The sequence below is a fragment of the Myotis daubentonii genome, chromosome 2 (genome assembly GCF_963259705.1).
Source record: "Myotis daubentonii chromosome 2, mMyoDau2.1, whole genome shotgun sequence".
NCBI lineage: Eukaryota > Metazoa > Chordata > Mammalia > Chiroptera > Vespertilionidae > Myotis > Myotis daubentonii.
In genome coordinates, this window is record NC_081841.1 from 108,472,790 (window position 1) to 108,498,250 (window position 25,461).

Genomic DNA, 25,461 nt, shown 5'->3' on the forward strand with positions numbered 1-25,461 from the left:
ATTAATAATAATAATGATAATAATAAAGTCATATATATATTTTTTGTTTGTTTGTTAAAGTATTACATATGTCTCCTTTTTCCCGACTGACCCCCCCACCACCACTCCGACCCCCGTCTTTTTTCATTGTGTTGACATTTTGAGTAATTATGACATCTGCATTGCTCGTGTGTCCTATTGCAGACTTTAGTGTGATGACTGTCTCAAAGAATGTACTTATGTAAATTTTCACACAGTTCCATTGTTACTTAAAAGAATAACCAAAACAATTAGTTATCCAGACTTGGATATTCAGGAGATATTTTTTGAAATGAATGAAATGAACTTGTCACTACAAGAAAAACAAGTGGCAGTATTTGTTTCCAGTGGTAAAATGTAAGCTTTTAAACAAAATTAGAATTTTGGAAGGCTTTTATCTGGCTCTGTTAGCCTGACAGCTTCCAAATACTTAAAACTTTTCACATATCAGTGGTGACAAAAAGCAATTGTTTAATATTGTATAAAAAATATGCCAATATTTGGAAGAACAGCATAACTAAGTGAACTAATATTTTCAAAAATGACTAATGCACAATGTACAAAAATTTAAAAATTTCAGTTTTAATTCTAATATGATAAATATAAATAAATGTAATTGACATGCACAGACCTTCTTTGGGATCTTCAATAATTAAGAGTATAAAAAGGTCTCCAGACCAAAAAATTTAAGAACCACCACTGCAGGATAAGTAACTATGGCACTGTTATTATGAACCAAGAATAGTAGCATAAAAAAAAAATGACACCAGCAGCGAGACTAGTTAGAACCCCAATTTTGTTTTTTAAAAACTATTAACCACTGAAAGGCTCATTGGAAAAACAGTGATTCTAGAAGTAGGGCAGGGAATTACAAGAACACCCTAGGAAATCTTTTTATGATAATAAAAAGCACAAAAGTGCTCAAAGGTTAATCAAGGCATGTTAAAAAAAATAAACAAACCCTTGTGAAATACTTTAAAGAGGTTTCCACTTTTAAATTTGGGATGATTTAAATAAAAAAGTGGTTTTCTTTGTGAAAATATACATTATGTGTAATATATTTTACTTTTAGACTTTATACATGCATTATAAATAAAAATCAATTTTATTCAACAGAGAAAAAAATTCATTTTCTACCATTAGCAGTGATTATTATACTAACTACTCCCTACTCTGAAAAGATGATAATTAAAAGGAAAGAATTAAGCTTTTACCCAGCCTTTTTAGGAAGAACTATAGTTCCTCCCCAGTTGTTAAGGAAAAGCTCTTCCTTGTTGAAGAATCCCAGCTACTAAATGTATAAGGAATAACATAATTTGGAAAACACTATTTTCTAACATCTAATTAAGTAATTGATTCAAGTGAATATTATCAATTGATGTTGAAATTGTGAGTGAAAGAGTGGTAAACTAGATATTTTCACAGCCCAAAAGATCATCCCACAGATTACCTGCTAGTTGCAAATGGGAAAATAGACCATTTTAATGAAGTGATTTGGTGGTTTGCATCTTAACCAAGTGATCAAACCGTCTGACACAGTGTGCCCCTGATGCAAACATGTACACAGAACTTCTATGAGGCATTCTTGCCAAAAATGCATAACCAGATCCTAATTAAGTCTTTGATCCAAATAGGGAATAGAACAAAAAGCTAAATGATACTACAAGCAAACAAACAAATCCAGAATATGGGACAGTCTACAAAACAACTGGCTTGGTCATTTAAAAGTGCTACTGTATGAAAAATAAAGTTGACTATAAAAAAGCTAAGACCACCACTGTAGATTAGATTATATCAGATATTAGGCAACTTTCTTTGGTGATGATTGTTAGGTCGGAGAGGGCCCAGGATCGGATACATGCAGACGTGTGCTGAGATAATGGACCCTCCCTGGCATTTCTAACAGATCAGCGTGCCAGACACAAGATACCGGCTTCTCCCTGAATCAACACGACCCCCACACAGATAGTGACCCCTTCCTGAATACCCTGCTGACCCCCTGCAGCGGAAACTTCCTCAACTGAATACCTCAGTTCATGTCCCTGCCCCTCACCCAACTGCAGTATAAAAAAAGCGTTCCCCTCCATGTTGGCACGGATCCACATGCCCTGTCTTTGGGGTTCATGGGTCGCCCGGGGATGCAGAATAAAACCTTTCCTTTCTTTCTTTTCTGATTAACTCAGCTCTCTTTATTTCCTACACCGCCTCCTGAGCCACCTAACCTAACAATGATGGCTCTGTGGTTATACCATTATGAAATGTCAGACCTAAAACTAACACCCAAAAGATTTTGGGTTTTGTGTGTGTGTGTGTGTGTGTGTGTGTTTTTTAAAAAAATGTTTTTTATTGATTTCAGAGAGGAAGGGAGAGGAAGAGAGAAATAGAAACATCAATGATGAGAGAGAATCATTGATCGGCTGCCTCCTGCATGCCCCATACTGGGGTTCAAGTCCACAACCCAGGCATGTGCCCCAACCAGGAACCGTGACCTCCTGGTTCATAGGGTGACACTCAACCATTGAGCCACTGCAGCTGGGCAATGCTCAAGTGTTTTAACACAAACATATCCTCATAGATCTATTACTATATATGTCCACATATTATATGTAATTAGATAAAAAAAGCAAAAATAGTAATACTGTTGAATATAGGTGCTGACTAAATGGGTATACTCTCAACATTTTTGCATGTAAAAATGTTCATAATAAAAAATTAGAAGGAAAAGAATCATTCACTAGCAAATTGTGAATGATTATCATGTTGAGAAAAAAATTATTAAAAATAAAAAATAAGATATGATGGTCAAATAAATACTGAGTATATACTGGCTTAAGATAATCCCCCAAATATAATAATACTTTATGCAACAGTATCATTGTTACAATTATATGCATGTTTTTCCATTTACTTCTTGTAGCACTATGTCAAAAACAATGGTTTTAGAAGGACAAGATTTTCCTATATGCATACTACCTAATACCATTCTTTTAATACCTAGAGAGTAGAAAGAAGTCACATCTTACACAGGTTCTAAAGACAATTTATCATGTAATAACTCAGTATGGTAATAATTATCCTAGAAATTATTTCTATTTCTCATAAAGAATAGTAATCACGGTTTTTGTTTTCAACTCTGTTCAGAATTCTTATACAGACTAAAGTTTGAGAACCATTAAGTTAGGAGGAAGAAAAGAACAACAGAAATAATATAGCTTTATGGACATTTAAAACACTCTGTTTTAATGATAACTTTCACATCTCTATCAGTAAATGACACATGATTTAGAATATTCCAAAGTGTTCCTGCCTCTTGTGGGATTTACCCATGTGTTTCAGAACGAAACCTCCAGAGCTTAACATATTTCTCCCTCACAATCTCAGTTCTTCCTTTCTAAACCAGGAACCAAGTATATAGTGAGCAATAGTTACATATGTTTTATTTATTTTCAAGCATTTCATGGTAAAAAATTTGAATTTCCATATAAATGAGATAGTAAGCCACAAACAGTTTTGAGCAGTCAAGTGACAGAATCTGACCTCTGTGTTACAAGAGTGATTCTGGCTGTTGTGTTGCAAATAGGCTAGAGGAAAGGAAATGGCAAAAACAGGGAGAAGGGTTAGAAGCTACAATAGTGGCTTGGATAAAGATTGCAGGGGTAGAGGTGAGAAGAAATGATCAGATTCTTATTATATTTTGAAGGTAGAACCTATAGGCCTTGTTAATGGGTTGGATATGAAGTATGAGGAAATAAAGGTAAAAGATGACATAAGGCTTTTATGTGATCTGCTGGCAGAATGGCAGTGAGAAAGGAAAGATAACAGAAAGAGCAGGTCTGGGGCATGGATTGTATCAGGGGTTTAGCACTGATCATATTAACTGAGATGCATTATTAGCAAAACCGGCAGAAAAGTGATAAATCGACAAATGAATAACTAAGTCTGGAGTCCAGGACAGGCTAGAGACTGAATATATAATTTGCATAGTCACTGAAGTTTAAACTAAATTCTTACTAAATTTTATAGCTTTTTTTAAATTAAAAAGTCATTATTTTATAATAATTACACATTTCCCAATTACAAAGAACCTCTGCCTTATACCAGGTATTATGAAGGAAAAGCTCACATAAGTAAGACAAGATTTAAGTTTAACAAACAAACTGTAAGGTCTTGTCTACTTATCTATATAATCAAAAGAGCTGAAAAAATAACTATTATGAATATTATGGGTAGTTCTATAGAGGGGGAAAATATGGATAAAAAACAAATTTTACCATCTGGAGTGCTTTTTGAAGCCTTTAAGGATTTTTCTTGATTTTCAATTATCCCATCAAATTCATTTAACAAGTTCCTTTTGATTGGGGGCTCTCCTAAAAAAAATTTCCATACAGGTTTTCAAAAGCAAATAATAAAAAAGCCTATAGCCCATTTTTAAAAGCTAAAGTACTGACTCTTACAATATGTTCAGCAAAAAATACATAATTATAATTTAAATAGCGACCATTCTATTTTGAAAGAGAATATTCATTTTTCAATATCAATTTAATTTCTATTATTTTTGACCATTTAAAATATCACTATTTAATTGGGTCTAGGGATAAACAGACATTACCCAATACCACAGATAAACCACTTCTTAATAAACTAGAACTGAATGTAATTCTAGGTTTACTGGCAATAAAGATAAACAAAATCTCTTCAAATAAATGTCTTTTTCCTGCATTAAACTCAAGAGGAATTTATTACATAGGTCACTGAATTAGAGTCAGTGAGGAGGAGAAAATATTTTTTAAATTACCAAAATTACATTAAAATATTAGAAGTAATACTTATTAAAAATTCTACAAATGCTGAAAGTAAAATTAAACCATGATTCTAGATATGCATCTTCATGCCATATGGATAATATGTGGTAACAGGTGCTTTGCTTTTTGATGCTTTATTAAAGGAAATGAATTTGTAGTATTTAATAAGTAACAATATCCATTCAGGGCTTTACCAAATGTTAGATTATAATGTGATTTAATTGTTTAACAGGGACCTGTATTAGTCAAATAACCAGAAGGTGATTAAGCTGTATATATTTGCATATAAATATATAACAGAGGTGAGGGAAATTAAACAGTGATGCTGTTGAGAATATTTATTAAAAGTTGTTTTTTCTCCTGAGCTGAAGGCCAACCCATTTCAGTATACACATGAACAAAATGGGTTCCAATAAATAAAGCCATTGTTTTCCATAAAAGAATTATGAATATCTTTAATCATCTCTGCACTTCAGCATCCTGCATTAGACAAGAGCAATAGTTCAAGGTAAGTATTATAAACTTAACACTCTGCCCATAAAATAAACTTGGTATAGAATGAGGCCTGGATAACACTTGATTAAGCAAATCTGTATCCACCAGGATAACTTAGGGTCAAAAGGCACCAAGGGGAAGAATGAACTGACTGGCTTCAGTGTCACTCTCTGTATGAAGATACTGGACAAGAAGACTTGTGATAACTATTCTGAATCTATATAGTTTTTTTTTAAAGGAGCTAGTTATTGAAGATCAACTACTTAAAATGACCGAGATTAAATTACTTAATATTATTCCCAATCAGAGATACTAACAGAAAAAAAATCACATCTAATTATCCTAGTAAACTAACTTGTTAGAAGTTAGAATATAGTCCAAATGGCACTAAGACCAGAATACTAATTTTAGAACACTTCCTAGATTTAAAAAAAAAAAGCAAGCTAACACCTATAACTAGAAACCAGTCCCCCCCCCCCCCCCCCCCCCCCCCCCCGCAACACATTTCAATGCTTACAGCCTAAGTGGGCAGACACCAGACAATGGTTCAAGGCCAGTTTTCTCTCTCACGGGACACTATGAGAGATTGCAAACCAATCTTTTAAGTTAATAATAGCCAGAATCTGAACCTATACTATCTTTATTTATAAAAACAGTTAATAAGTTGTATTATAAAAGCTGTTATAACATGAAGATAAGAGTTTCAGCCCTAGCCAGTTTGGCTCAGAGGATAGAGCATCGGCCTGCAAACTGAAGGGTCCCAGGTTCGATTCCAGTAAAAGGCACATGCTCGGGTTGCAGGCTCAATCCTCAGTAGGGGGTGTGTAGAAGGCAGCAGATCAATAATTCTTTCTCATCACTGATGTTTCTATCTCTCTCTCCCTCTCCCTTCCTCTCTGAAATCAATAAAAACATTTTTTAAAAGCTTCAAATTTTCTAGAGAAATTCAAACTTCTAACAGTAATTTCTCCATTATAACTATATTAATAATGTCTAAAAATATACTAAGAACTTCAAAACACAATTTATTAGTATACAAACTTAGAGATATCAAGAGTGAAGTCACATCTCCCCAAACTACACTTAAAAGTCTGGAAAAACATGTTTGGTGTATAATACCCTAATTGCTATAAGCTAGGACACCAGGACTAATAAAGACTTAATTTTAAAAGTGACTGCCAAGCCAAAAGGGAAAAACAGATACTTACCAATCAAGAAAAGTGCATCTCCTCTTCTTTTTCCAATTCTTGAATTTAACAAAGCCATTTCCTTGTTTTGGCAGGTAAGAAAAAAGTGGTCAGGATGACTTAGCAGTTCAGAATCTGTCAGATCACCATCTTCCATAAAAGCTTTGGCAATCTCCACTGCTTCTGTTTCAAAATAGTTTTCTGGATCTTTGGAGGAAGTAGAACAAATTTCTGTATTTGTTGTCATGGGAAGATTAGGATAAGTTTCAGGTTTCATAATGTCTATTCTTATATTTTTAGGTAAAGCTTGTTCTTGTCCCAAAATATGACTGCTTCCAACAAGTGATACTTTGCTCCCTAATACCAATGGTTCATCCTGCTTAAGCTGAGAGAGATATGGCAAAGTTTCAAGAGAGGGAGTATTTTCTGAAAAACCACTTCTAACGTTACAGTTATTTGATAATTTAAATTCTTTATTGCAGGCTTTTTCCATTTTGCAGCTTGCAGAGTATTTTGGAGTTCTCTTATCAATACAGGAGAGAGGTAGTTTTGACACAACTTGTCCAGATGTAGGTGAAGTCTGAAGACCATATTCAGTTCTGAGTGAATCAAAGTCCTCCAACATCCCCTTAACTTTGTTTAAGGACCTCTCTGAAACTGGAACCTGTTTTCCACTTGCTGTACTAAATCCAGAGAAAGCAGGTGAAGGCAAATTTGGGGGGATATGTATCATAGTATTTTCTTCTCTTATGAGCCTGTCTGAATGTTCTTCATTAGATTCAAATGATACTTTGGAAAAGAGCTGCTCGGCACTCTCTTCTAGCTTAGAAAAGATGCATCTGGTCTTCTGTAAGGCAGCATCTGACACTTGTACACATTTTCCACTTGCTGTGCTAAAAATCCCACAAGCATTAGAGACCGTATTAAATTTACAAGTAGCAGAAGCTTTCAAATTACTCTGGCAAGGTAACATTTCAGAAACGGTCTTTGATCTAGACATATGTTGGCTATGTTGTAGAATTTGTTCACTCTGAATGCCAGTAAAAACCTTATATGAACGCATGCTATGCTCTTCACTATCCAGAGAGTTAGGAAAAATAAAATCCTCCGAATCACCCACCACCTCATGATAACCTGTCAAAGTTTTCATATGGCCAGTGCCTGATTTATTCTCTGTGTTTATCCTAATGACCTTGGTGCAGTTGTCTGCAAATCTTTCTCTCACTTTCATTCCATGTGAAACAGACACCATTTGACCACTTGCAGTACTAAATGCAGGAGACTGTATCTCAAAATTATTTGAATTAGATATGGCCACTTCCATGTCTGTTTTCTTATTTTTGTATGGTGAAGAGTTAGTCACGAATTTCTGAACACAAGTATCTTCATTTTCAGTTTGTGGGTATGTGTTTGCTTCTCTTATGGTGGCTATTACTTCAGAAAAATTAGTGTGTTTTTTTTCTTTGACATTCTTCACTATTGGCTCAATACCAAAATTATCCCTTTTCTTTGAGAGCGATTCTAATTTATCATATATCTCATTGGAATGACAAAAATCAGAGTGATCTGAATTGCTATTAGACATGCTACTGTTACTTAAATAAGTTGAATCTTGTTTTTCAGAGAGATGATTTTTGTCATTTTCAATTATTATACTGTTTGAGTGATTTCCACATGAAGGATTTTCTACATAATCCTCAGGATTGTCTTTTAAACATGTAACTTTGGCAGCATTTATTTCTTCTGGTTGATCATCCAATTCTCCTTCAAGTAGTGAAGCCTGATTCACAGAAAATTTTCTACCATGTCCTGTGCAAAATGCTATAGCAGAATTTTTAATGGCTGAACAAGTGAACTGATTTCTGTAACAAGTTGTAAGACTTTTTGCTGTTTCTTTTTCTACATTTCCAATTTTTAGAGCAACACTATTTGACATTTTGAAATTTCCAGTTTGCCTGTATAAATTATCACTTAAGAGCCTGGATAGCATGGCAAACTCATTAGAAACAAGTTTTTCCTCTGTTAAAGAATTCTGCATTTCTTCACACTTTGGAGCATTTGTTATTTCAACAGTCTCACATGCTAATGGAAACCCTACTTTACATTCTTCTCTGTCCTTCAGCATCTTTACCCTTTGATGACTGTAATTAGTGGTTTCACTGTCTTGCTTTTTCTCATCAAAAAGATTTTTCACTTTGTCCAGATATTCCTTCACAATTTTTACCTTTTTCCCACTAGCTGTATGAAAACCCAACATAGTGGGTTCTTTGATCTTTTTGATTTCACATTCTGGTTCTGTTTGGAGAGTCGGTAATTGATTTTCAATACAAACTGAGTCACTTTCTTTCAATGTTTTGTCTTTAACCATATCTGTGGCCTCATAACTTGAAATATCTATTTTGTTGACATTTATTCCAGAAAGTAATTCAGAATTCAAGGCATCTGAAAAGTTATTCAATTCTTCTTCTGCACATTTTTGATAAAAGAAATTCATAGCTTTATTTAATGAATCTTTGGAGACTCTGACATTTTTCCCACTTGCAGTCTTAAAGGATATATCGAAAATGTCAAAATCTTTTATGTTTTGCTCCATCTTACTAGCAGTTAACTGTTGTTTATTTGACGTATGAACATGACATATTTCTTCAGCTTTTACAACTTCCAAACAAGTTAAATCTGATACACTTTCTTTTACTTGAGTGTTTCCTCCATTCATAAACTGGCCAGATGATTTTAGATGTATGCTGTGCTGGTCAATAACACATGGCAAGCCATTTTCATCTTTGTGAACACAAACTGTATCATTTTTATTTAAATCATGGCTATCAGATTCTCCTAAATTACAAATATTTCTACAGGCACCAATAGATTTATCTTCACTTGCTGTATTTTTCTTCTGGTCTTCAGAATTTTCTTCAACAAAGATGCCAGCAGCCATCTCAATATTATTTTGTTGTATTAGTTGGTATTTATTGTTTTTTTCATTAAAATTTTTATCGTTACAATTTTCCATCTGAAACACTGAAACAATAGTATCATTACATTTACTTGAAGAGGAACTTCTTGGATCTACTTCTGCAGAGGTTTCCTCACTAATATTCTCAATGTCACTGAACAGCCTCACAGCTCTTTGCAGTGCTTCACTAGAAACATTCAGTTTTGTGCCACGAGCAGAGTAAAAGCCTCTAAACTCCACTTCATTTTTATCGGTTGAATATCCAGCAGCATTTTTGTTACAGCTTGTTTGTAATGAGCAAGCAGGCTTTTGATTATCTTCCAACTTCCTGCTGCTATCCATGAGAGGATCAAGACCTTCCCATTCCTCAGAAGTGGTATGCAAGGCAGATATCTGGTTTTCAGGTATTTCAAGTGGATTATTCTGCATCATGGGGCTTGGTTTTCTAAACTGTGTAAATTCAAACTGACTTCCTGATTCTTCCAATATAGTAGAAAGTTCTGTAATTTCTGCCGTTTGGCTAGGTGTTAAGTTATGGTTTGAATTAAAATCTTGCTTCAAAGACGAAGTTGGAGGAGTTGTGTGACTATTTTTACTATCAGATGCAAGTGCACTACTGTGCTCACACCCAGATGCAGTATCAGTTGATTGGCCATCAAGTGGGTGAGGTTTGCTTAGTTTCTTTTGATTTTCTAACAATGAGGTATTTACAATTTCTATACAGGCTAAGGTAGTAGTAAAATGTTCTTCAATATCTTTGAAGAACACTTTACTTTTCTTAATGTTGTATTCAGAGAGTTTTATGTCTTTATTAGAAGCTGTTCTGAAGCCATGTCCAAAACTGTGACTTGAAATGGGATCTGAAAGTTCTGTCCATGTGTCCATATAATCATTATTTTGGTTTGATTTCTTATCTGTATCTAAGGACATGTCTGCCTTTGAATCTTCACCTAGAATCATTTTCTGCATTACCCTTTTTCTGTTCTCTGTAAGATCATGGATTACATTTGATGAATCAAAATCTTTTGTAATTGATGCTTTGGCTACTTGTTTGTCATCGGTGCCTGTATCTACTACCATGATAGAGTGCTTGAGAATAGGTTCTCTGACACAACTGATGTCTGCCTCTTGAAGTTCCCCATTATTTTCTAACAAAGGAATATTCCATTCATCAATTATTTCAAAGGCAAAATCCTTCTTATTGTCTTGGAAAAGTTCTTCAGAGTTTGAATTGACAGTTATTTCTGAAATTGAAGTATCCTTTTCTTGGACATTTTGGGTTACTGTGAGATTTGTAGTTTGGTTTAATTGTACCTTCAGAGAAGGTGATGCTGGTATTGTGTATTTTTCAGGTGACAACAGCTCCACTTTTTTAGAATTTTCATTTAAAACACATATTTCTTGATTATCCATGGGAATATTTTTTGTTAAATTAAAACCAGGTTCACAATTCTTAAATTTTACTTTCTCTGATGCTTTATATGATTCTTTTCCTCTAGAAATCACAACTGGGTTTGATGGAGGATCCTTGGAGCCAGAAGTTAAAATGCTGGTGTTACCAAGGTCATATAAAATGCTTTCCTGGGATTGAAAGTGAATACCACTACATTCCATTTCTGAATGTGGCATTGCAGGGTGAAATATTGCAGGTAAGACCTTTTCTTTTATGTCTAAAATTTGGTGTTCTGGATCTTCTTCACAATATTTTTCCTGTAAGCATGACAGATGATCAGTTTCTGTGGTTATAAATGGCTGCAGCTTTTCTTTATTAATTTTTGCTTCTTTATAATCAAGATCGTGAGATATTATTTCATTATTAGAAGAACTGCTTTCATTATTAGAACATTTTCTCAGAATTCTCCCAAAAGAGCTGGTTAAAGACAAAGTTGGTTCTTCAGAATCATTCTGTAAACAGTTTTTTCCCACAGAATGCAATAAACCTATGCATAACGAGACAAAGTGACAAAATGAAATTAAAGTACCATCAATCACATTCATTAAATATTTTCTACAAAGTTAAAAAGGTAGTATCTAAAATAAGAATTACATGGAAAGCAATAAATGCCAGATTTAAAACAGAATTATAAATAGTCTCTATTTGAAGTTATTACATTTTCCAACTAAAGATAAATAGGAGCTACTATTTCTTGTAATATATATAAACTCAATCAAAATTAGCACAGTTTCAAAAAGCAGGTAGCTTCACAAGTAAAATTTAAAGTAATTTTATTGGAAAATAAAATTGTAGAAATATTGTTAATATCGGTGTAATAGAAGGTGGAAAAGCAAGGATCAGAATTAATTCAGTCTTTCATATTGAAAAACATACTAAAAGTAAAATTTTAAAAATAACTTTAAAAATTGATTTCAGAGAGGAAGGGAGAGGAAGAGATAGAAACATAAATGATGAGAGAGAATCACAGATCAACTGCTTTCTGCATGACCCTCACTGGGGATTGAGCCTGTGAATACCACTACATTCCATTTCTAAATGGGGCATTGAAGGGTGAAACCTGGGCATGTGCCCTGACTAGAAATTGAACCTTGACCTCCTGGTTCATAGGTTGATACTTAACCACTGAGTCACATTGGCTGGACCAAAAAGTCAATTTTTAAAACCAAGTTCTGTATATGAAGGGTCTGAAAGATGACATAGTCTCAATTATAAAGGCAAATGAGTTAAACTGCTCTGTTCAGTTAATTTTGTTTTTAAAAAAAATATTTTTATTGATTTAGTAAGGAAGGGAGAGGGAGAGAGAAAGAAATCTCAATGATTAGAGAGAATCATTGATCGGCTGCCTCCTGCAAGTCCCCCACTGGGGATTAAGCCCACAATCCAGGCATGTTCCCTGACCAGGAATTGAACTGTGACTTCCTGATTCATAGGCCGATGCTCAACCACTGAGCAACACCAGCTGGGCTGTTCAGTTAATATTAAAGGCCCTCTGAATTTCCTATTAACAAGTCAAAATTATTGATCTCATTTTCATTCATTACTGATCACTACTATATATTTGCTGTTTCATTGGTTTTAATTCTCATATATAAAGCATTAAAGGCTTTTTAAAGAAAAATTAACCCAAATATCAAGCAGTTCCTCTGTACTCCAGTTCTACCAAACCTATTACTTGCTGAGATATTCCAACCCAGTAAAATCTTCTCATATGAAACTAAAATTGGCTTTTAAACAGAGTTTAGCCACTGATTAAATGAATTGTTACTGAAATAAAAAACTAGTTTTACTGTACACACTCTGGATGCATAGAGATATGGCAATAAATCTCAGCAATCCCTACATATTTGAGAAAATTATGTAGCAATAAAAATAAAGATCACGAGAGGAACCAAGATGGCAGCATAGGTAAACACTTGTACTTGCTGCCTCTCACAACCACATCAAAATTACAACTAAAAGACAGAACAACTATCATCTAGAACAGCCGTGGCCAAAATATGGCCCACAGGCCAGATCTAGCCCGTTTGAAATTAATAAAACTAAAAAAAAAAAGACTGTACCCTTTTATGTAATGATGTTTACTTTGAATTTATATTAGTTCACACAAACACTCCATCCATGCTTTTGTTCCGGCCCTCCAGTCAAAAAGTTTGCCCACCCCTGATCTAGAACCATGGGAAAGCTGGCTGAGTGGAAGTACTACAACCAGAGAGATAAAGAAGAAAGCACACTGAGACTGGTAGGAGGTGTAGAGGTGTGGAACAGGCTGGCACTCGGTGCACTGCTTTTTTAGTCGGGAGGGAGATATAAGCGCCCACTTGCTCTGAACTCCAGTTCCAGGTGAGACTCTGGGAGACCCAGACACATACGGGGAGAAACTGGACTGTCTGGCATCAGGGCAGGAAAGTGAGGGCGGCTTCCTTCCAGATGAAGGTGCTCGCAGGGGTCATTTTTCCTGCGATGGGACCTCTCTGGTGCAGGGCTGACTGGCCGCCATTACTGTTTGCTGCGCCTTGGGAATTCCCTGAGACCTTGCCCCACCCAATTTACAACCCCACCCAAGCTGAGGCTTTTGCATATGAATGGCCTGTCCTTTCTCAGCTAAAACCTGTCAAACAGGTAGCTGCTGGGTCAGGGAGCCCAAAAACTATCAAAAGAAGGCTCAAGAACCTGCACCAGCACCTTGCTTCACAGCTGGGCCTTGTCTGGGCACTTCCAAACTCGATACAAAGAGGAGGAATCTGCAGATCTCTCTGTAGCTCCTGCTGGGTGGCCCCAGGCAGTGGCTGACTTTGCACTTCCTTGGAGATCCAAGAGTCAGTGTATCCAGTGGTCAATGTGAGAACATACCAGATTACAACTCTTCACATACATAAGTGACACACTCAAGGGGCAGACTCGGTGAGCACCAAAGCTCCACTGAAGCAAGTCCTGCCCCATAAGGGGGTCTCCTGCACAGCAGCTCTTCCATTGTAGACACAGCTGGTCCTCACAGCCAATTGGCCTGGAGGTCAATTCCTCCCAGTGATACCAACAGCAATCAAGGCTTAACTACAAGACTGTGCACACAGCCCACAAAGGGGTGCACCAAGAGTGTCCACTTCAGGTGACTGGGGAGGCTTAGCCACTGGGCCCTATAGGACACCTACCAAACAAGGCCACTCTATCAACTCAAGAAGACTTAGCAGCTATCCAATACATAGAAACAAACACAGGGAAGCAGCCAAAATGCGGAGACAAAGAAACATGTCACAAATGAAAGAAAGCAAAATACTGGATATAGAGTTCAAAACCACAGTTATAAAGTTACTCAAGAATCTTCTAGAAACCTCTGAGGAACTTAGTGAGACCTTCAAGGATCTTAGTGAAAATGCCAAAAAAAAAAAAAAAAAAAAAAAGGAAAAGGACCAGTCAGAAATTAAGTATACACTGACTGAAATAAAGAATAATATACAGAGATTAAACAGTAGATAGAGTATCCCAAGAATAAAGTCAAAGATTTGAAATACGAAGAAGCAAAAAACACCCAACCGGAACAGCAAAAAGAAAAAAGAATCCAAAAATATGAAGATAGTAAGGAGCCTCTGGGACAACTTCAAACGTATCAACATCCAAATTATGAGGGTGCCAGAAGAGAGAGAGCAAAATATTGAAAGCCTATTTGAAGAAATAATGACAGAAAACTTCCCCTACCTGGTGAAAGAAATAGACTTACAAGTCCAGAAAGCGCAGAGAACCCCAAAACAAGAGGAATCCAAACAGGACCACACCATGACACATCATAATTAAAATGCCAAGGACAAAAGACAAAGAGAGAATCTTAAAAGCAGCAAGAGAAAAACAGTTACTACAAGGGAGTACCCATACGACTGTCAGCTGATTTCTCAACAGAAACTATGCAGGCCAGAAGGGAGTGGCAAGAAATATTCAAAGTGATGAATAGCAAGAACCTACAACCAAGATTACTCTACCCAGCAAAGCTATCATTTAGAATTGAAGGTCAGATAAAGAGCTTCACAGACAAGAAAAAGCTAAAGGAGTTCATCACCAGTATTATATGAAATGCTGAAGGATATTCCTTAAGAAGAGGAAAAGAAAAGGTAAATATAAAAAATTATGAACAACAAAGTGACAACAAATACATATCTATCAACAAGTGAATCTAAAAATCAAATGAATAAGAAATCTGATGAACAGAAAAAACTGGTGAATGTAAGAGAATTGGGGGCATTGAAAGGGAGAGGACTGACAATTCTCTGGCGTAAAGGGGTGTGGGGGGTGAGTAAAGAGACTGGACAAAGATCTTACACCTATGGACGAGGACAGTGCGGGGGGGGGGCGAGGGCCTGGGGTGGGGTGGGAACCGGATGGAGGGGAGCTATGGGCGGGGGGGGAGAGGGGGAAGAGGAACATATGTAATAATCTGAATAAAGATTTTTAAAAAATCAAAATCACTACTTTATTCAACTTAGCATTTTTCCTATTTTTCAGTTGCTTTAGTGAAAATACATAATAAATAGCGCATTTTTACAGAATTGTCCAATTTGCATATAATAAACACTGGAAATTAAAGCAGGAATTATTTAGTCAACCTCTTGATGCTTATAAATCACACTAGAGGCCTGGTGCACAAAATACGTGCGGGGGGTGGGGGGTGTCCCTCAACCCAGCATATACCCTCTTCAATCTGGGACCCCTCAGGGGATGTCCGACTGCCTGCAGGTGGACATCCCTCTCACAATCCGGGACCATTGGCTCCTAACCACTCGCCTGCCTGCCTGATTGCCCCTAACCGCTTCTGCCTGCCAGCCTATTTGCCCCCTAACTGCTCCCCTGCCGGCCTGATCACCCCCAACTGCCCTCCCCTGCCAGCCTGATTGCCCACAACTGCCCTCCCCGCCGGCCTGATGGCCCCCAATTGCCCTCTCCTGCTGGGGCCTGATCACCCCCAATTGCCCTCCGCTGCCATGACCTGCCTCCTCCACCGGGACCCGCCACCTCCTTGTGAGGTGGCGAAGACACTGGGACCAGCCTCCTCCACACAGCACAGAGCCGTGAGACCCCCAGGCCTCACTGCACAGAGTGGCTGCTGGGCCACACCTCCGCTGTGCGCATGGCCATCTTGTGGCGACATCGCTGAGCGAGGGCATCACGCGAGGGTGTGCTGCCACCTAGGCTTTTATTACATAGGATGTTCTGTCTCAAGAGTGATGATTACAGATATACCATGAAAACAGATCCAAGTTTGATGAAATGGTTTTGAACATTGGTATCAAAGGCCTAAACAATGTTTAAGATGGAAAATTTATAACGATAAAAATTTCAATGAAAAAAATAATATATATTGACATTGTCTGATATTGAATACAGTTGACACGTGAACAACACAGGTTTGAACTGAGCAGGTCCACCTATATATGGATTTTTTTTTTCAATAAACATACCATTGGTCTTCCATATCTCTGGGTTTTGCATCCACAGGTAATAACAAGCTATGGATGGAAAACTATATTTTCCATCTGTCGTTGGGAATCCACAGATGCAGAGGGCTGAGTGCATGCATTGTTCTATACCATTTCATATAAGGAACTGACTTGAGAATCTGAAGATTTTGGTATCCTGGAACCAGCCCCTGCGCCTCCACAGCAGCCCTTTCCTTGTCCCCCCTCCCCATCACCCCTCCCACTCTCCTTGCAGATTATCAAGGATGACTGAGTTTTGGGGAAGTAAAAAGTTATACTCGAATTTCCAACTGCATGGGGATTGGCACCTCTAACTTCTGTGCTGTTCAGGGTCAACTGCACAAGATATAGAGATTTTAAAAAACTATAGAAGGAAAACAGGCAGTATGCTTTTTAAAAAGATGAAAGAGCCCTGGCTTAGTTGGTTGGAGCATTGTGCCTACACTGAAAGGTTGTGAGTTTGATTCCTGGTCAGGGCACATAACCAGGTTGTGGGTTTGATCTCCAGTCAGGTGCATACAGGAGACAACCAATTGATGCTTCTCTCTCACATCAATGTTTCTCTTTCCTCTCTCTCTCCAAAATCAATAATACCATATCCTCAGATTAGGATTAAAAAAAAAAAGATTAAAGAGATTCACATATTCAAATAAGAGAACTTATCACCATCCATATAACTGTATGTATTATTCACACAAACACACAAAAGGGTACCTGAATCAGCATTTAAAACTGTAGATGGTGCTTCAAAAGTGTTTTCTTCAAATTGGGCAGAATAGTTAGTTAGTCCTGATTCTTGATCTTTCTGCATTTTTAGGCCTTGATAAGATGTTTCATCATTTATAGTATAAATAAACTTTTTAGTTTTCTTTCTCAAAGTGGATATTAAACCTGTATTCTTCAAAGCTACAGAAGTATGTTTGATAGTGACTGGACGGTTTCCATTATTAACTGAACTTGTACATAAAGAACTCTCTTTCTGGGAAAATATAGTACTTATTTCCAATCTACCTTCAGAGGCTTCAGGATCTTCTTTAAAGTTTAGATCAGTCATGTTATTTGAGAAAACTGCACTCGGTGTCTCTTCAGGTGATTCTCTTATCCTGACTCGAGACTTTTTGATACCCTGAAGAGGAGAAGCTATTAGGGAAGTTTCAGATACTGAGTGTTTTACCACAGGAGTGAAATCTTCATGCAATTCAGGACACTGTCCTTTATCTTTCTTATTCACAACTGTTTCCTCCTTTAATATCTTCTCTGTCTTTGGTACACTTGAAATATGTGGCAAAGAATTTTCTAAAGTAATAAAGTTGGTACATTCTTTCTCTGTACCTATGAGATCTTTTTCAGAATTATTTTGGTCACAAGAAGAATTTTGCAATATTTTCCCAATCTGGGTTCCATTTATACCTGAGAGAGTTAGCTGAGACCATTCAAAGACTGGAGACTGTACAGCCTCCTCAGAGATTCTGCCACTTCCATTCCCAAAGTGCTTCTGACTCCTTAATTTTGAATCTAATGGATCACTGTCATTTGGTTCCATTTTGGATATAAACGACTGTTTATTATCTTTTATTTGTTTTTTAGTTTCTTCACATTCATCGTTTTTTGTTTCACTGAAAATATTTTTCCTAGTCTTGCCATTTTTTATTTTTTGTAGATTTCTTTTTTTATATTTAGAAACGCATAATGAAAAACTATCTTCTTCAGAAATATCTCCAACCTTTTCATGTACTTCATCTTCTGGGACATTTGGCACTGACTTTCCAAAATGGTCTTTGCAGCCACTTACTTTACCCAATGGATTCCCCAATCCTGTTAAAATTTAAAACAGAAGCATATTAATAGCATTTTATAATACAAACATATAATTTATCTGATTGTCACAACCTTTTTCATAGAAGTAGTCTGTACTGTGTAACACATAATTGAACCTTTAAGTGGTTTTCCTGAGTACTTGCTATTTTGGGGGGAGCACCCACCCTTCTCCTGTTCTTCTGATAAAGACTAATTCCGATGTCTCAGACTTTAATTCATATTCCCATCACCAATAACCTTTCTTTACCAGCTTTACCTAACTAAAATTCACCCAATCTTACTATATATACACACAGTTTAATATTCTAAGATTTATCAAACCAGATGGTCCAAACTAATTTTGTGGCCCTACAACAACCGACAGCAGAATCTGATTTTACACACTCACACAGATATCCATTCATACACATTTATACAAACATACACACATACTAAGAAAAATGCAATATTGCAATGTCATGATTACGTAATTTTACTAAGAAAAATGCAATATTGCAATGACATGATTACGTAATTTTACTAAGAAAAATGCAATATTGCAATGACATGATTAGGTAATTTTGGTGTATCTGCAACAACAGTTACTCTCTAACTAGAAAACAAGGCTTTCACATTTTGTTACTTATAAGTATTAATCTTCATCTTTCTGAGTTTTGAGTAATGGGTTTTGTTTCGTTTTTGTGTCAAAACAGTATCTTGAATAGTCGTCTTCACATGATGGTTTAACAATTTCATGTAAATCAAGTTAGTTTCTCCCTCAATACCTTTAGTCATCAAGAAAGAAGAATATGTTGTTTCTTTAAGAGGAACAATGCTTCAATGATGTCAATTAAAAACAAATAAACATAAAAACTTACCATAACTTTTAGCTTCTCTCTGACTTTTTATTTCATTGTTTGGCCCGGAAGGGATAAACCTATCATTTTCCTTCAAACTTTCATCGTGGTCAGAAAAATAGCTTTTCAAAATCTATAAAAGTTTTTTATATACATATTTAATATTTTTATTGATTTCAGAGAGGAAGGGAAAGGGAAAGAGAAATAGAAACATCAATGATGAGAATCATTAACTGGCTGCCTCCTACATCTCCCCTCCCCACCCCTCCCCTCCGCCCCTGCACTGGGGATTGAGTCCACCACCCAGGCATGTGCCCTGACCAGGAATTGAACTGTGACCCTATGGTTCATAGGTCAATGCTCAACCACTGAGCCACACACCACACCAGCCAGGCAAAAGTTACATTTTAAAATTACTAATACATCAACTCTTACTATCCATAAATATCCAATTTCTTCTTAAACAGAGAGACAGCAGAGTTTCTTATAGGAAGTCAAAGAAAATCACATATAGAAATAGGTTTAGAGACTTTCTTAAAGGTTTAGATAAATCATAAATTAAGGAATAAAAAAATGCAATATAAATAATTTTTCAAGGCATTCTAAAATAAACAATTGCAACGGCATAATCAATTTGTCATATTTACGTACATCAGTAGTATCATTAGGAAATACAGCTGAAGATGCTTCTTCATCTCTGACTGTAAAAGAAAAAATTCAACTGATCTATATCATATTGTACATCATACACTAAAGTTCATACAAAAACTTACATATTTTTTGGACAGACATCAAAAGACACATACATTATTGAATTAAATGACACATTTGAAACAGAATTGATTCAAGTATAGTATTTACAAAGGTCAAGCAACAGAGTGATTAAGCTATATTACTCACTTTCTTAGTACCATTCACAAGGTGGTAGGGAATTATGGTTTGGTGATACTGACTTTAAGGTAATACTGTCTGCAAAGACTTGAAGAATCAGATGAAACTGTGGGGTCATGACTTGAAAGCTAATGAGTGTAGACTTTAGCATTTATTTAGACAATAATACAGCTTAAAGGTATGTTAAATGTTAAACACTTTTTAATTTTCAACATGATTTTACCTGTATTATTGCATCTGAGCAACAACAAAGCAAAGTTAAATTTCCAGCTAAAGATGAATCAAAATGGAATGCATTTTTGCTAAAATAAAAAAAAAAATTCCTGGTTTGCATATAAATTAACCTGAATCCTATAGAATACCATCTAATGTACTTCTGATTTATAACTGTCTGCACTAAACAGAATAACACTATTTTGAACTAATACATTTATTAAAGGCAGGATTATCTAATCTAATTACTATTTAATTATTTTTTCATATTTTCTTTTTAACAGCATTAGAGATGATGATATATCAACATCATCTACCTTCTTATAAAAACATTTGATAGAATTACCTATGAGCACAGTAGCACTAAGGGTTGGTGGTGTGGCTAAAGAACTTGACCAAGACATATCAGGGTCCACCTCAGCTCCTAGACTTTCGGAAATATGTTTCCGTGTCTGACCCTGGAAATAAAGAAAATAGTTTATTTCATAGAAAGACACTGATGAATATTTTTTAAGAATATTTTTCATTCATTTATTTTTTTTCCCTTTTATCATCTATTGAATGCCTCTGTAAGATCGTAGGTGCAGATCTGTAAATCTCAGGGCAAAGGTATATCACTGTTGTCACTACATAACAAAAATAAACTGGGCAGAATATTTACCTTCATAAGCTTTGGTGTATGAAATAAACTTCCACATAGCACTGGGGGTAAAACAAGGAAAAAATTACTAAGTTTTATTTTTATTAAAATTTAGAATATTTAAAAAATAAAAAGCCTTGGTTTTAATCATACCTGACTTTTCTCTTTGTGGTGTCACACGTGTACACCGTAGAATACCAGGACTAAAACAAAACAAAGCAAATCCCTCAGATTATTTAAGAGATAACAGAAATGGCAAAAAAAACCCAAAACTAATCTTATTGAAAAAATAAGGACTCCCAGTCATATCAATTATTAAAATTATACCACTTTATAATATTTTATATTACTTTTTTAAAAATGTAACATTTCATGAAGAATTAAATAAACACTAACTTGTTTCAAATGCCATTCAAATATATAAAGTACTCATAAATTTCAGCTGCCAGGAATTATATATTTTGAGTTAAAAATTATGTAAAATAAATCGATAATAGCATCATATTCTCTCCAGTGAGTCAAAGTATGCAAATAATTTAAACTGATATTTCAAAGGCATTGTTTTTATCATCAGTATTTTTACTTAAAAACTTCATAGTATAGAAAAATCAGTGAATTCAACATGATACGAAAAACAAAGTAAATGTTCCTAATGTTGAAATTATTATAGTAAAGAACTCAACCTAAAAGGAGATTTAAAAATAGAAGATCCTCTATCAAGTTCTCAGCCAAAATATGTGTGAAAATTAGATGCATTTCTATAAAAACAAGTATCATATGTAGGTAAATGCTTCATTTAAGTATTTTAATATAATAGCTTCATCATACCTTTCACTAAGGCAAGAATTTAGAGGTGGGATGATAACATCATTTGCTTGATCCATTTTAGCCTTCATTGTGCAACAACTTTTATATTTACTATTGGTAATATGCTTTCCTGAAAGAGTACAATAATTCAGTGAGGATATATATGCTCTATATTGTGAATTTTCATTCTCTGGAAGTATTTAAAAACAGTCTCGTCTATGCCGGAAAGGAGAACGTATGGGGAATTCAGTCTGAATTGGCGTCTCAGTTTGCCGATTCCTCCCCCAAACGGATGTCTGCCCCCATTTCAACAACCTTATTAAAAGTATATAATACACATAAGGCATTTTGAATAATGCAATCAAGATACACCTTTAACCTCAAGGAGTTCAGAATATAGTGTGAAATATTTTGAAATGTGCACCAATAGAAGACAAAGTGGAATGTGCTATGTCCTATTACAGTGATGGCGAACCTATGACATGCATGTCAGAAGTGACACGCGAACTCATTTTTTGGTTGATTTTTGTTAAATGGCATTTAAATATATAAAATAAATGTTGAAAATATAAATCTTTGTTTTATTATGGTTGCAAATATCAAAAAATTTCTATATGTGGCACCAGAGTTAAGTTAGGGTTTTTCAAAATGCTGACATGCTGAGCTCAAAAGGTTCGCCATCACTGTCCTATTATTAAGTTACAGACAGTACTAAGTTATCATGGATGATAAGGGTAAAGGAAAAGACTTTTACTGAAAATCACCAAGGTACTAAATCTGACCATATGACTTTTCTGAAGAAAACCTTTCAAGACCTGTTCTCAAAAAAAAAAAAGACCTGTTCTCAATATCAAGTTCAAACTTCATAACAAAGGCCTTCACGATCTAATGTTTTAATTTCTATGATGACATTTTTCATACTCTTTTCAGCTGCACACAACCACCTGCATATCCTGCAATGGTCTCTCAGCCTAGGCCTTTGCACAAACTGTTTCTTTCTTTTTTTATTTCTCTTGACCTGGAACATCCTCTTTCAGGCTCCCATTTTGAAACTACATTCTCCAGAAAACTTTAGTCATCCCTAAGGTGAGACTAAGTGAGTGCCCTCCTATGCGTTCCCTGCAGAGTTTATCATACACTGTTCCCGTTTCCCCCGTTAGACTATGAGTTCCCTGAGGTAGAGATCTTGTCTTACTTATCACAGCATCCTTAGCAACCACAATAATTGCCTGATATGTTGTAGTCACTACACCAATACTAGCTGAGTGAATTAGCAAGGATTAGAAAAGTGGGTTATAGATAGCAACACATAATGCTTTCATTCCTGTTGAACACATCTACATTCTCAGACAATACTGCTCAGACGGGGTTTTCAAAGCTGTATATCACTCTATCAAATGCAATCTACAGTCTTTTAACGTTCCTACTTTTTATATAACAAATTGAGCACTTGAAGCACTTATTATTACTCTTAAAAGTTGCTTTAAAAATAGTTGCTTTAACTGATCCTACAATCTCTAACTTAGAGAAGCTGTGGGGAAAATAAGCCATATCAGTGTTAATAAACTAAGCAAAGACCAAACTAAAAACTATCTGTAGTAGTATACACAAAACATTGCACTATATTCTCATTTTTCAAGTAAGAGGGAGTAGATATAATCACTAACAAGCCAAATGTATAAGTTAAAAACCCCACTTCAACAAAATATCCCACCTCCTTCTCCTATGAAAGTTTTAAAGATGTTAAAAAGTAGCTAAACCTGTATTTTGAAATTTCACCTTTTCCCTATTCACTTTAAAAAGGTCCTAATCAGAAAAAAAAAAATGGACTTAAAAAAAAAATAACCAAAGGAGATACTACTACATACCTATTAGAATGAAAATAGAAAACAGAGAACACCAAATGCTGGTGAGGATGTGGAGTAAGAGAACTCTCATTCATTGCTGGTAGAAATGCAAAATGGTACAGCCACTTTGGAAGAGTTTTCAGTTTCTTACAAAACTAAATATAATTCTTTTTAAAAAAAATATATTTTATTGATTTTTTACAGAGGAAGGGAGAGGGATAGAGAGTCAGAAACATCGATGAGAGAAAAACATCAATCAGCTGCTTCCTGCAAACCCCCTACTGAGGATGTGCCTGCAGCCAAGGTACATGCCCTTGACGGGAATCGAACCTGGGACCTTTCAGTCCGCAGGCTGATGCTCTATCCATTGAGCCAAACCTATTAGGGCTGTAATTCTTTTTTAAAAAATATATTTTTATTGATTTCAGAGAGGAAGGAAGAGGGGGAGATAGAAACATCAATGAGAATCATTGATCAGCTGCCTCCTGCACACCCCCTACTGGGGATCGAGCCTGCAACCCAGGCATGTTTCCTTGACTGGAACTGAACCTGGTACCCTTTAATCCACAGGCCAACGCTCTATCCACTGAGCCAACCAGCTAGGGCCAAAACTAAATACAATTCTAACAAAGGATCCAGCCAGCCAAATGCGCTCTTTGGTAAATACTCAAATGAGTTTAAAACTTAGGTTCACACAAGAAATACTGCACATGAATGTTTATAGCCGCTTTATTCATAATTGCCAAAACTTGGAAGAGACTAAGATATCCTTCAATTGGTGAATGAATAAGCCAACTGATACATCCATACAACAGAGCATCATTCAGTGATAAATAAATGAGCTGTCAGGCCATAGACATAGAGAAATCTTATATTGCTAAGTGAAAGAAGCCAATCTGAAACGGCTACATACTGTATGATTCCGACTACATATATGACATTCTGGAAAAGGCAAAACCACAGACAGTAAAAAGATCAGTGGTTACCAAGGATTCAGAGGGCTTGTGGGAGGGTGGTGGTGGTGAATTAGAGCGTAGGGGATTTTTAGGGCAGTGAAACTATTCTGAATGATACTGTAATGGTGTATACAAGACATTATAAACTTGTCAAAATCCAAAGACATGTACAAAGAAACCCTAATATAAACAAAGAACTTTAGTTAATAAAGTATCAATACTGGCTCAGCAATAAAAATGCAACTATAAAGCATAAAAACAAAAAATAAAATAAAAATGAAACAGGCAAAAACAAGTACATACCAAAATAAAAATTTCCCAAAAAACTTGAGACCCTCATAAATAAGCTGAGTAATGGTAAGATAAACTCATATTTTATGCAAAATGAAGGACTGCTGAGAAGCACAGTTCCTCATAGAACTTCAGGGATAACTTTTTTAAAAAATAATACACTACATGTTCAAACAAAGTAGGTTAATAACAGCTTAAGTCTTATGTTTCAATAATGAATTTAAAGTAAACTGAAAAGCAAAATGTCTTGAGACTAGTCAACTGAATTATGTATTCACTATAACTTTAAAAATGTTAGCTCCTTGCAGTGAGTCGAGTGGCTGTATTAATTCATCCCTATCCTTCCCTGGTTAAGGATAGACCAATTCCAGATTACATTTAGAGAATAAACCACTGGCTTTAGGTGTATCTTTCAAGTTTTAATAAATTCAGTATCAACTAGTTTAGAGCTTTTCCTGACCACATTAAGACCTATGGCTGCTCCTTTCATTATGCCAACATAGTACTGTATACAAGCTCCTAAACATGTGCTATACCAGTATATTAATTTAGATATTTTTCCCATACAGGACTGATAAAGGACCTTGTAATCATATTAAGGGGTCTGGATTTTATTATGAGGGCAAAAGGGAGGTAATTCACCCTAGCTCGTTGGGCTCAGCGGTAAGAGCGTCAGCCTAAGACAAAAGGGTCGTGTGTTCAATTCCGGTCAAGGGCATATACCTGGGTTGCAGGTTCAATCACCAGCCCTGGTAGGAGCATGTGTGAAAGGCAGCCAATAGATGT

The 25,461-nt window shown here is 35.7% G+C and overlaps 1 protein-coding gene across 4 annotated transcripts in view; it reads right to left on the bottom strand.

Moving 5' to 3' along the window:
• Nucleotides 1-25,461, bottom strand: part of BRCA2 (BRCA2 DNA repair associated) — a 77,351-nt gene that overhangs the window by 49,378 nt on the left and 2,512 nt on the right. For 3 of the 4 annotated variants that reach the window (XM_059684172.1, XM_059684173.1, XM_059684170.1), the window contains 9 exons: nt 21,603-21,711; nt 20,928-20,977; nt 20,796-20,836; nt 20,481-20,592; nt 19,682-19,731; nt 19,052-19,163; nt 17,091-18,191; nt 6,524-11,398; nt 4,290-4,385 (listed from right to left, as the gene is read on the bottom strand). In XM_059684172.1, coding sequence (XP_059540155.1) covers nt 4,290-4,385; nt 6,524-11,398; nt 17,091-18,191; nt 19,052-19,163; nt 19,682-19,731; nt 20,481-20,592; nt 20,796-20,836; nt 20,928-20,977; nt 21,603-21,711 — 6,546 coding nt within the window. The remainder of the gene's footprint in view (nt 1-4,289; nt 4,386-6,523; nt 11,399-17,090; nt 18,192-19,051; nt 19,164-19,681; nt 19,732-20,480; nt 20,593-20,795; nt 20,837-20,927; nt 20,978-21,602; nt 21,712-25,461) is intronic. The other variant, XM_059684171.1, reaches the window with a different exon arrangement.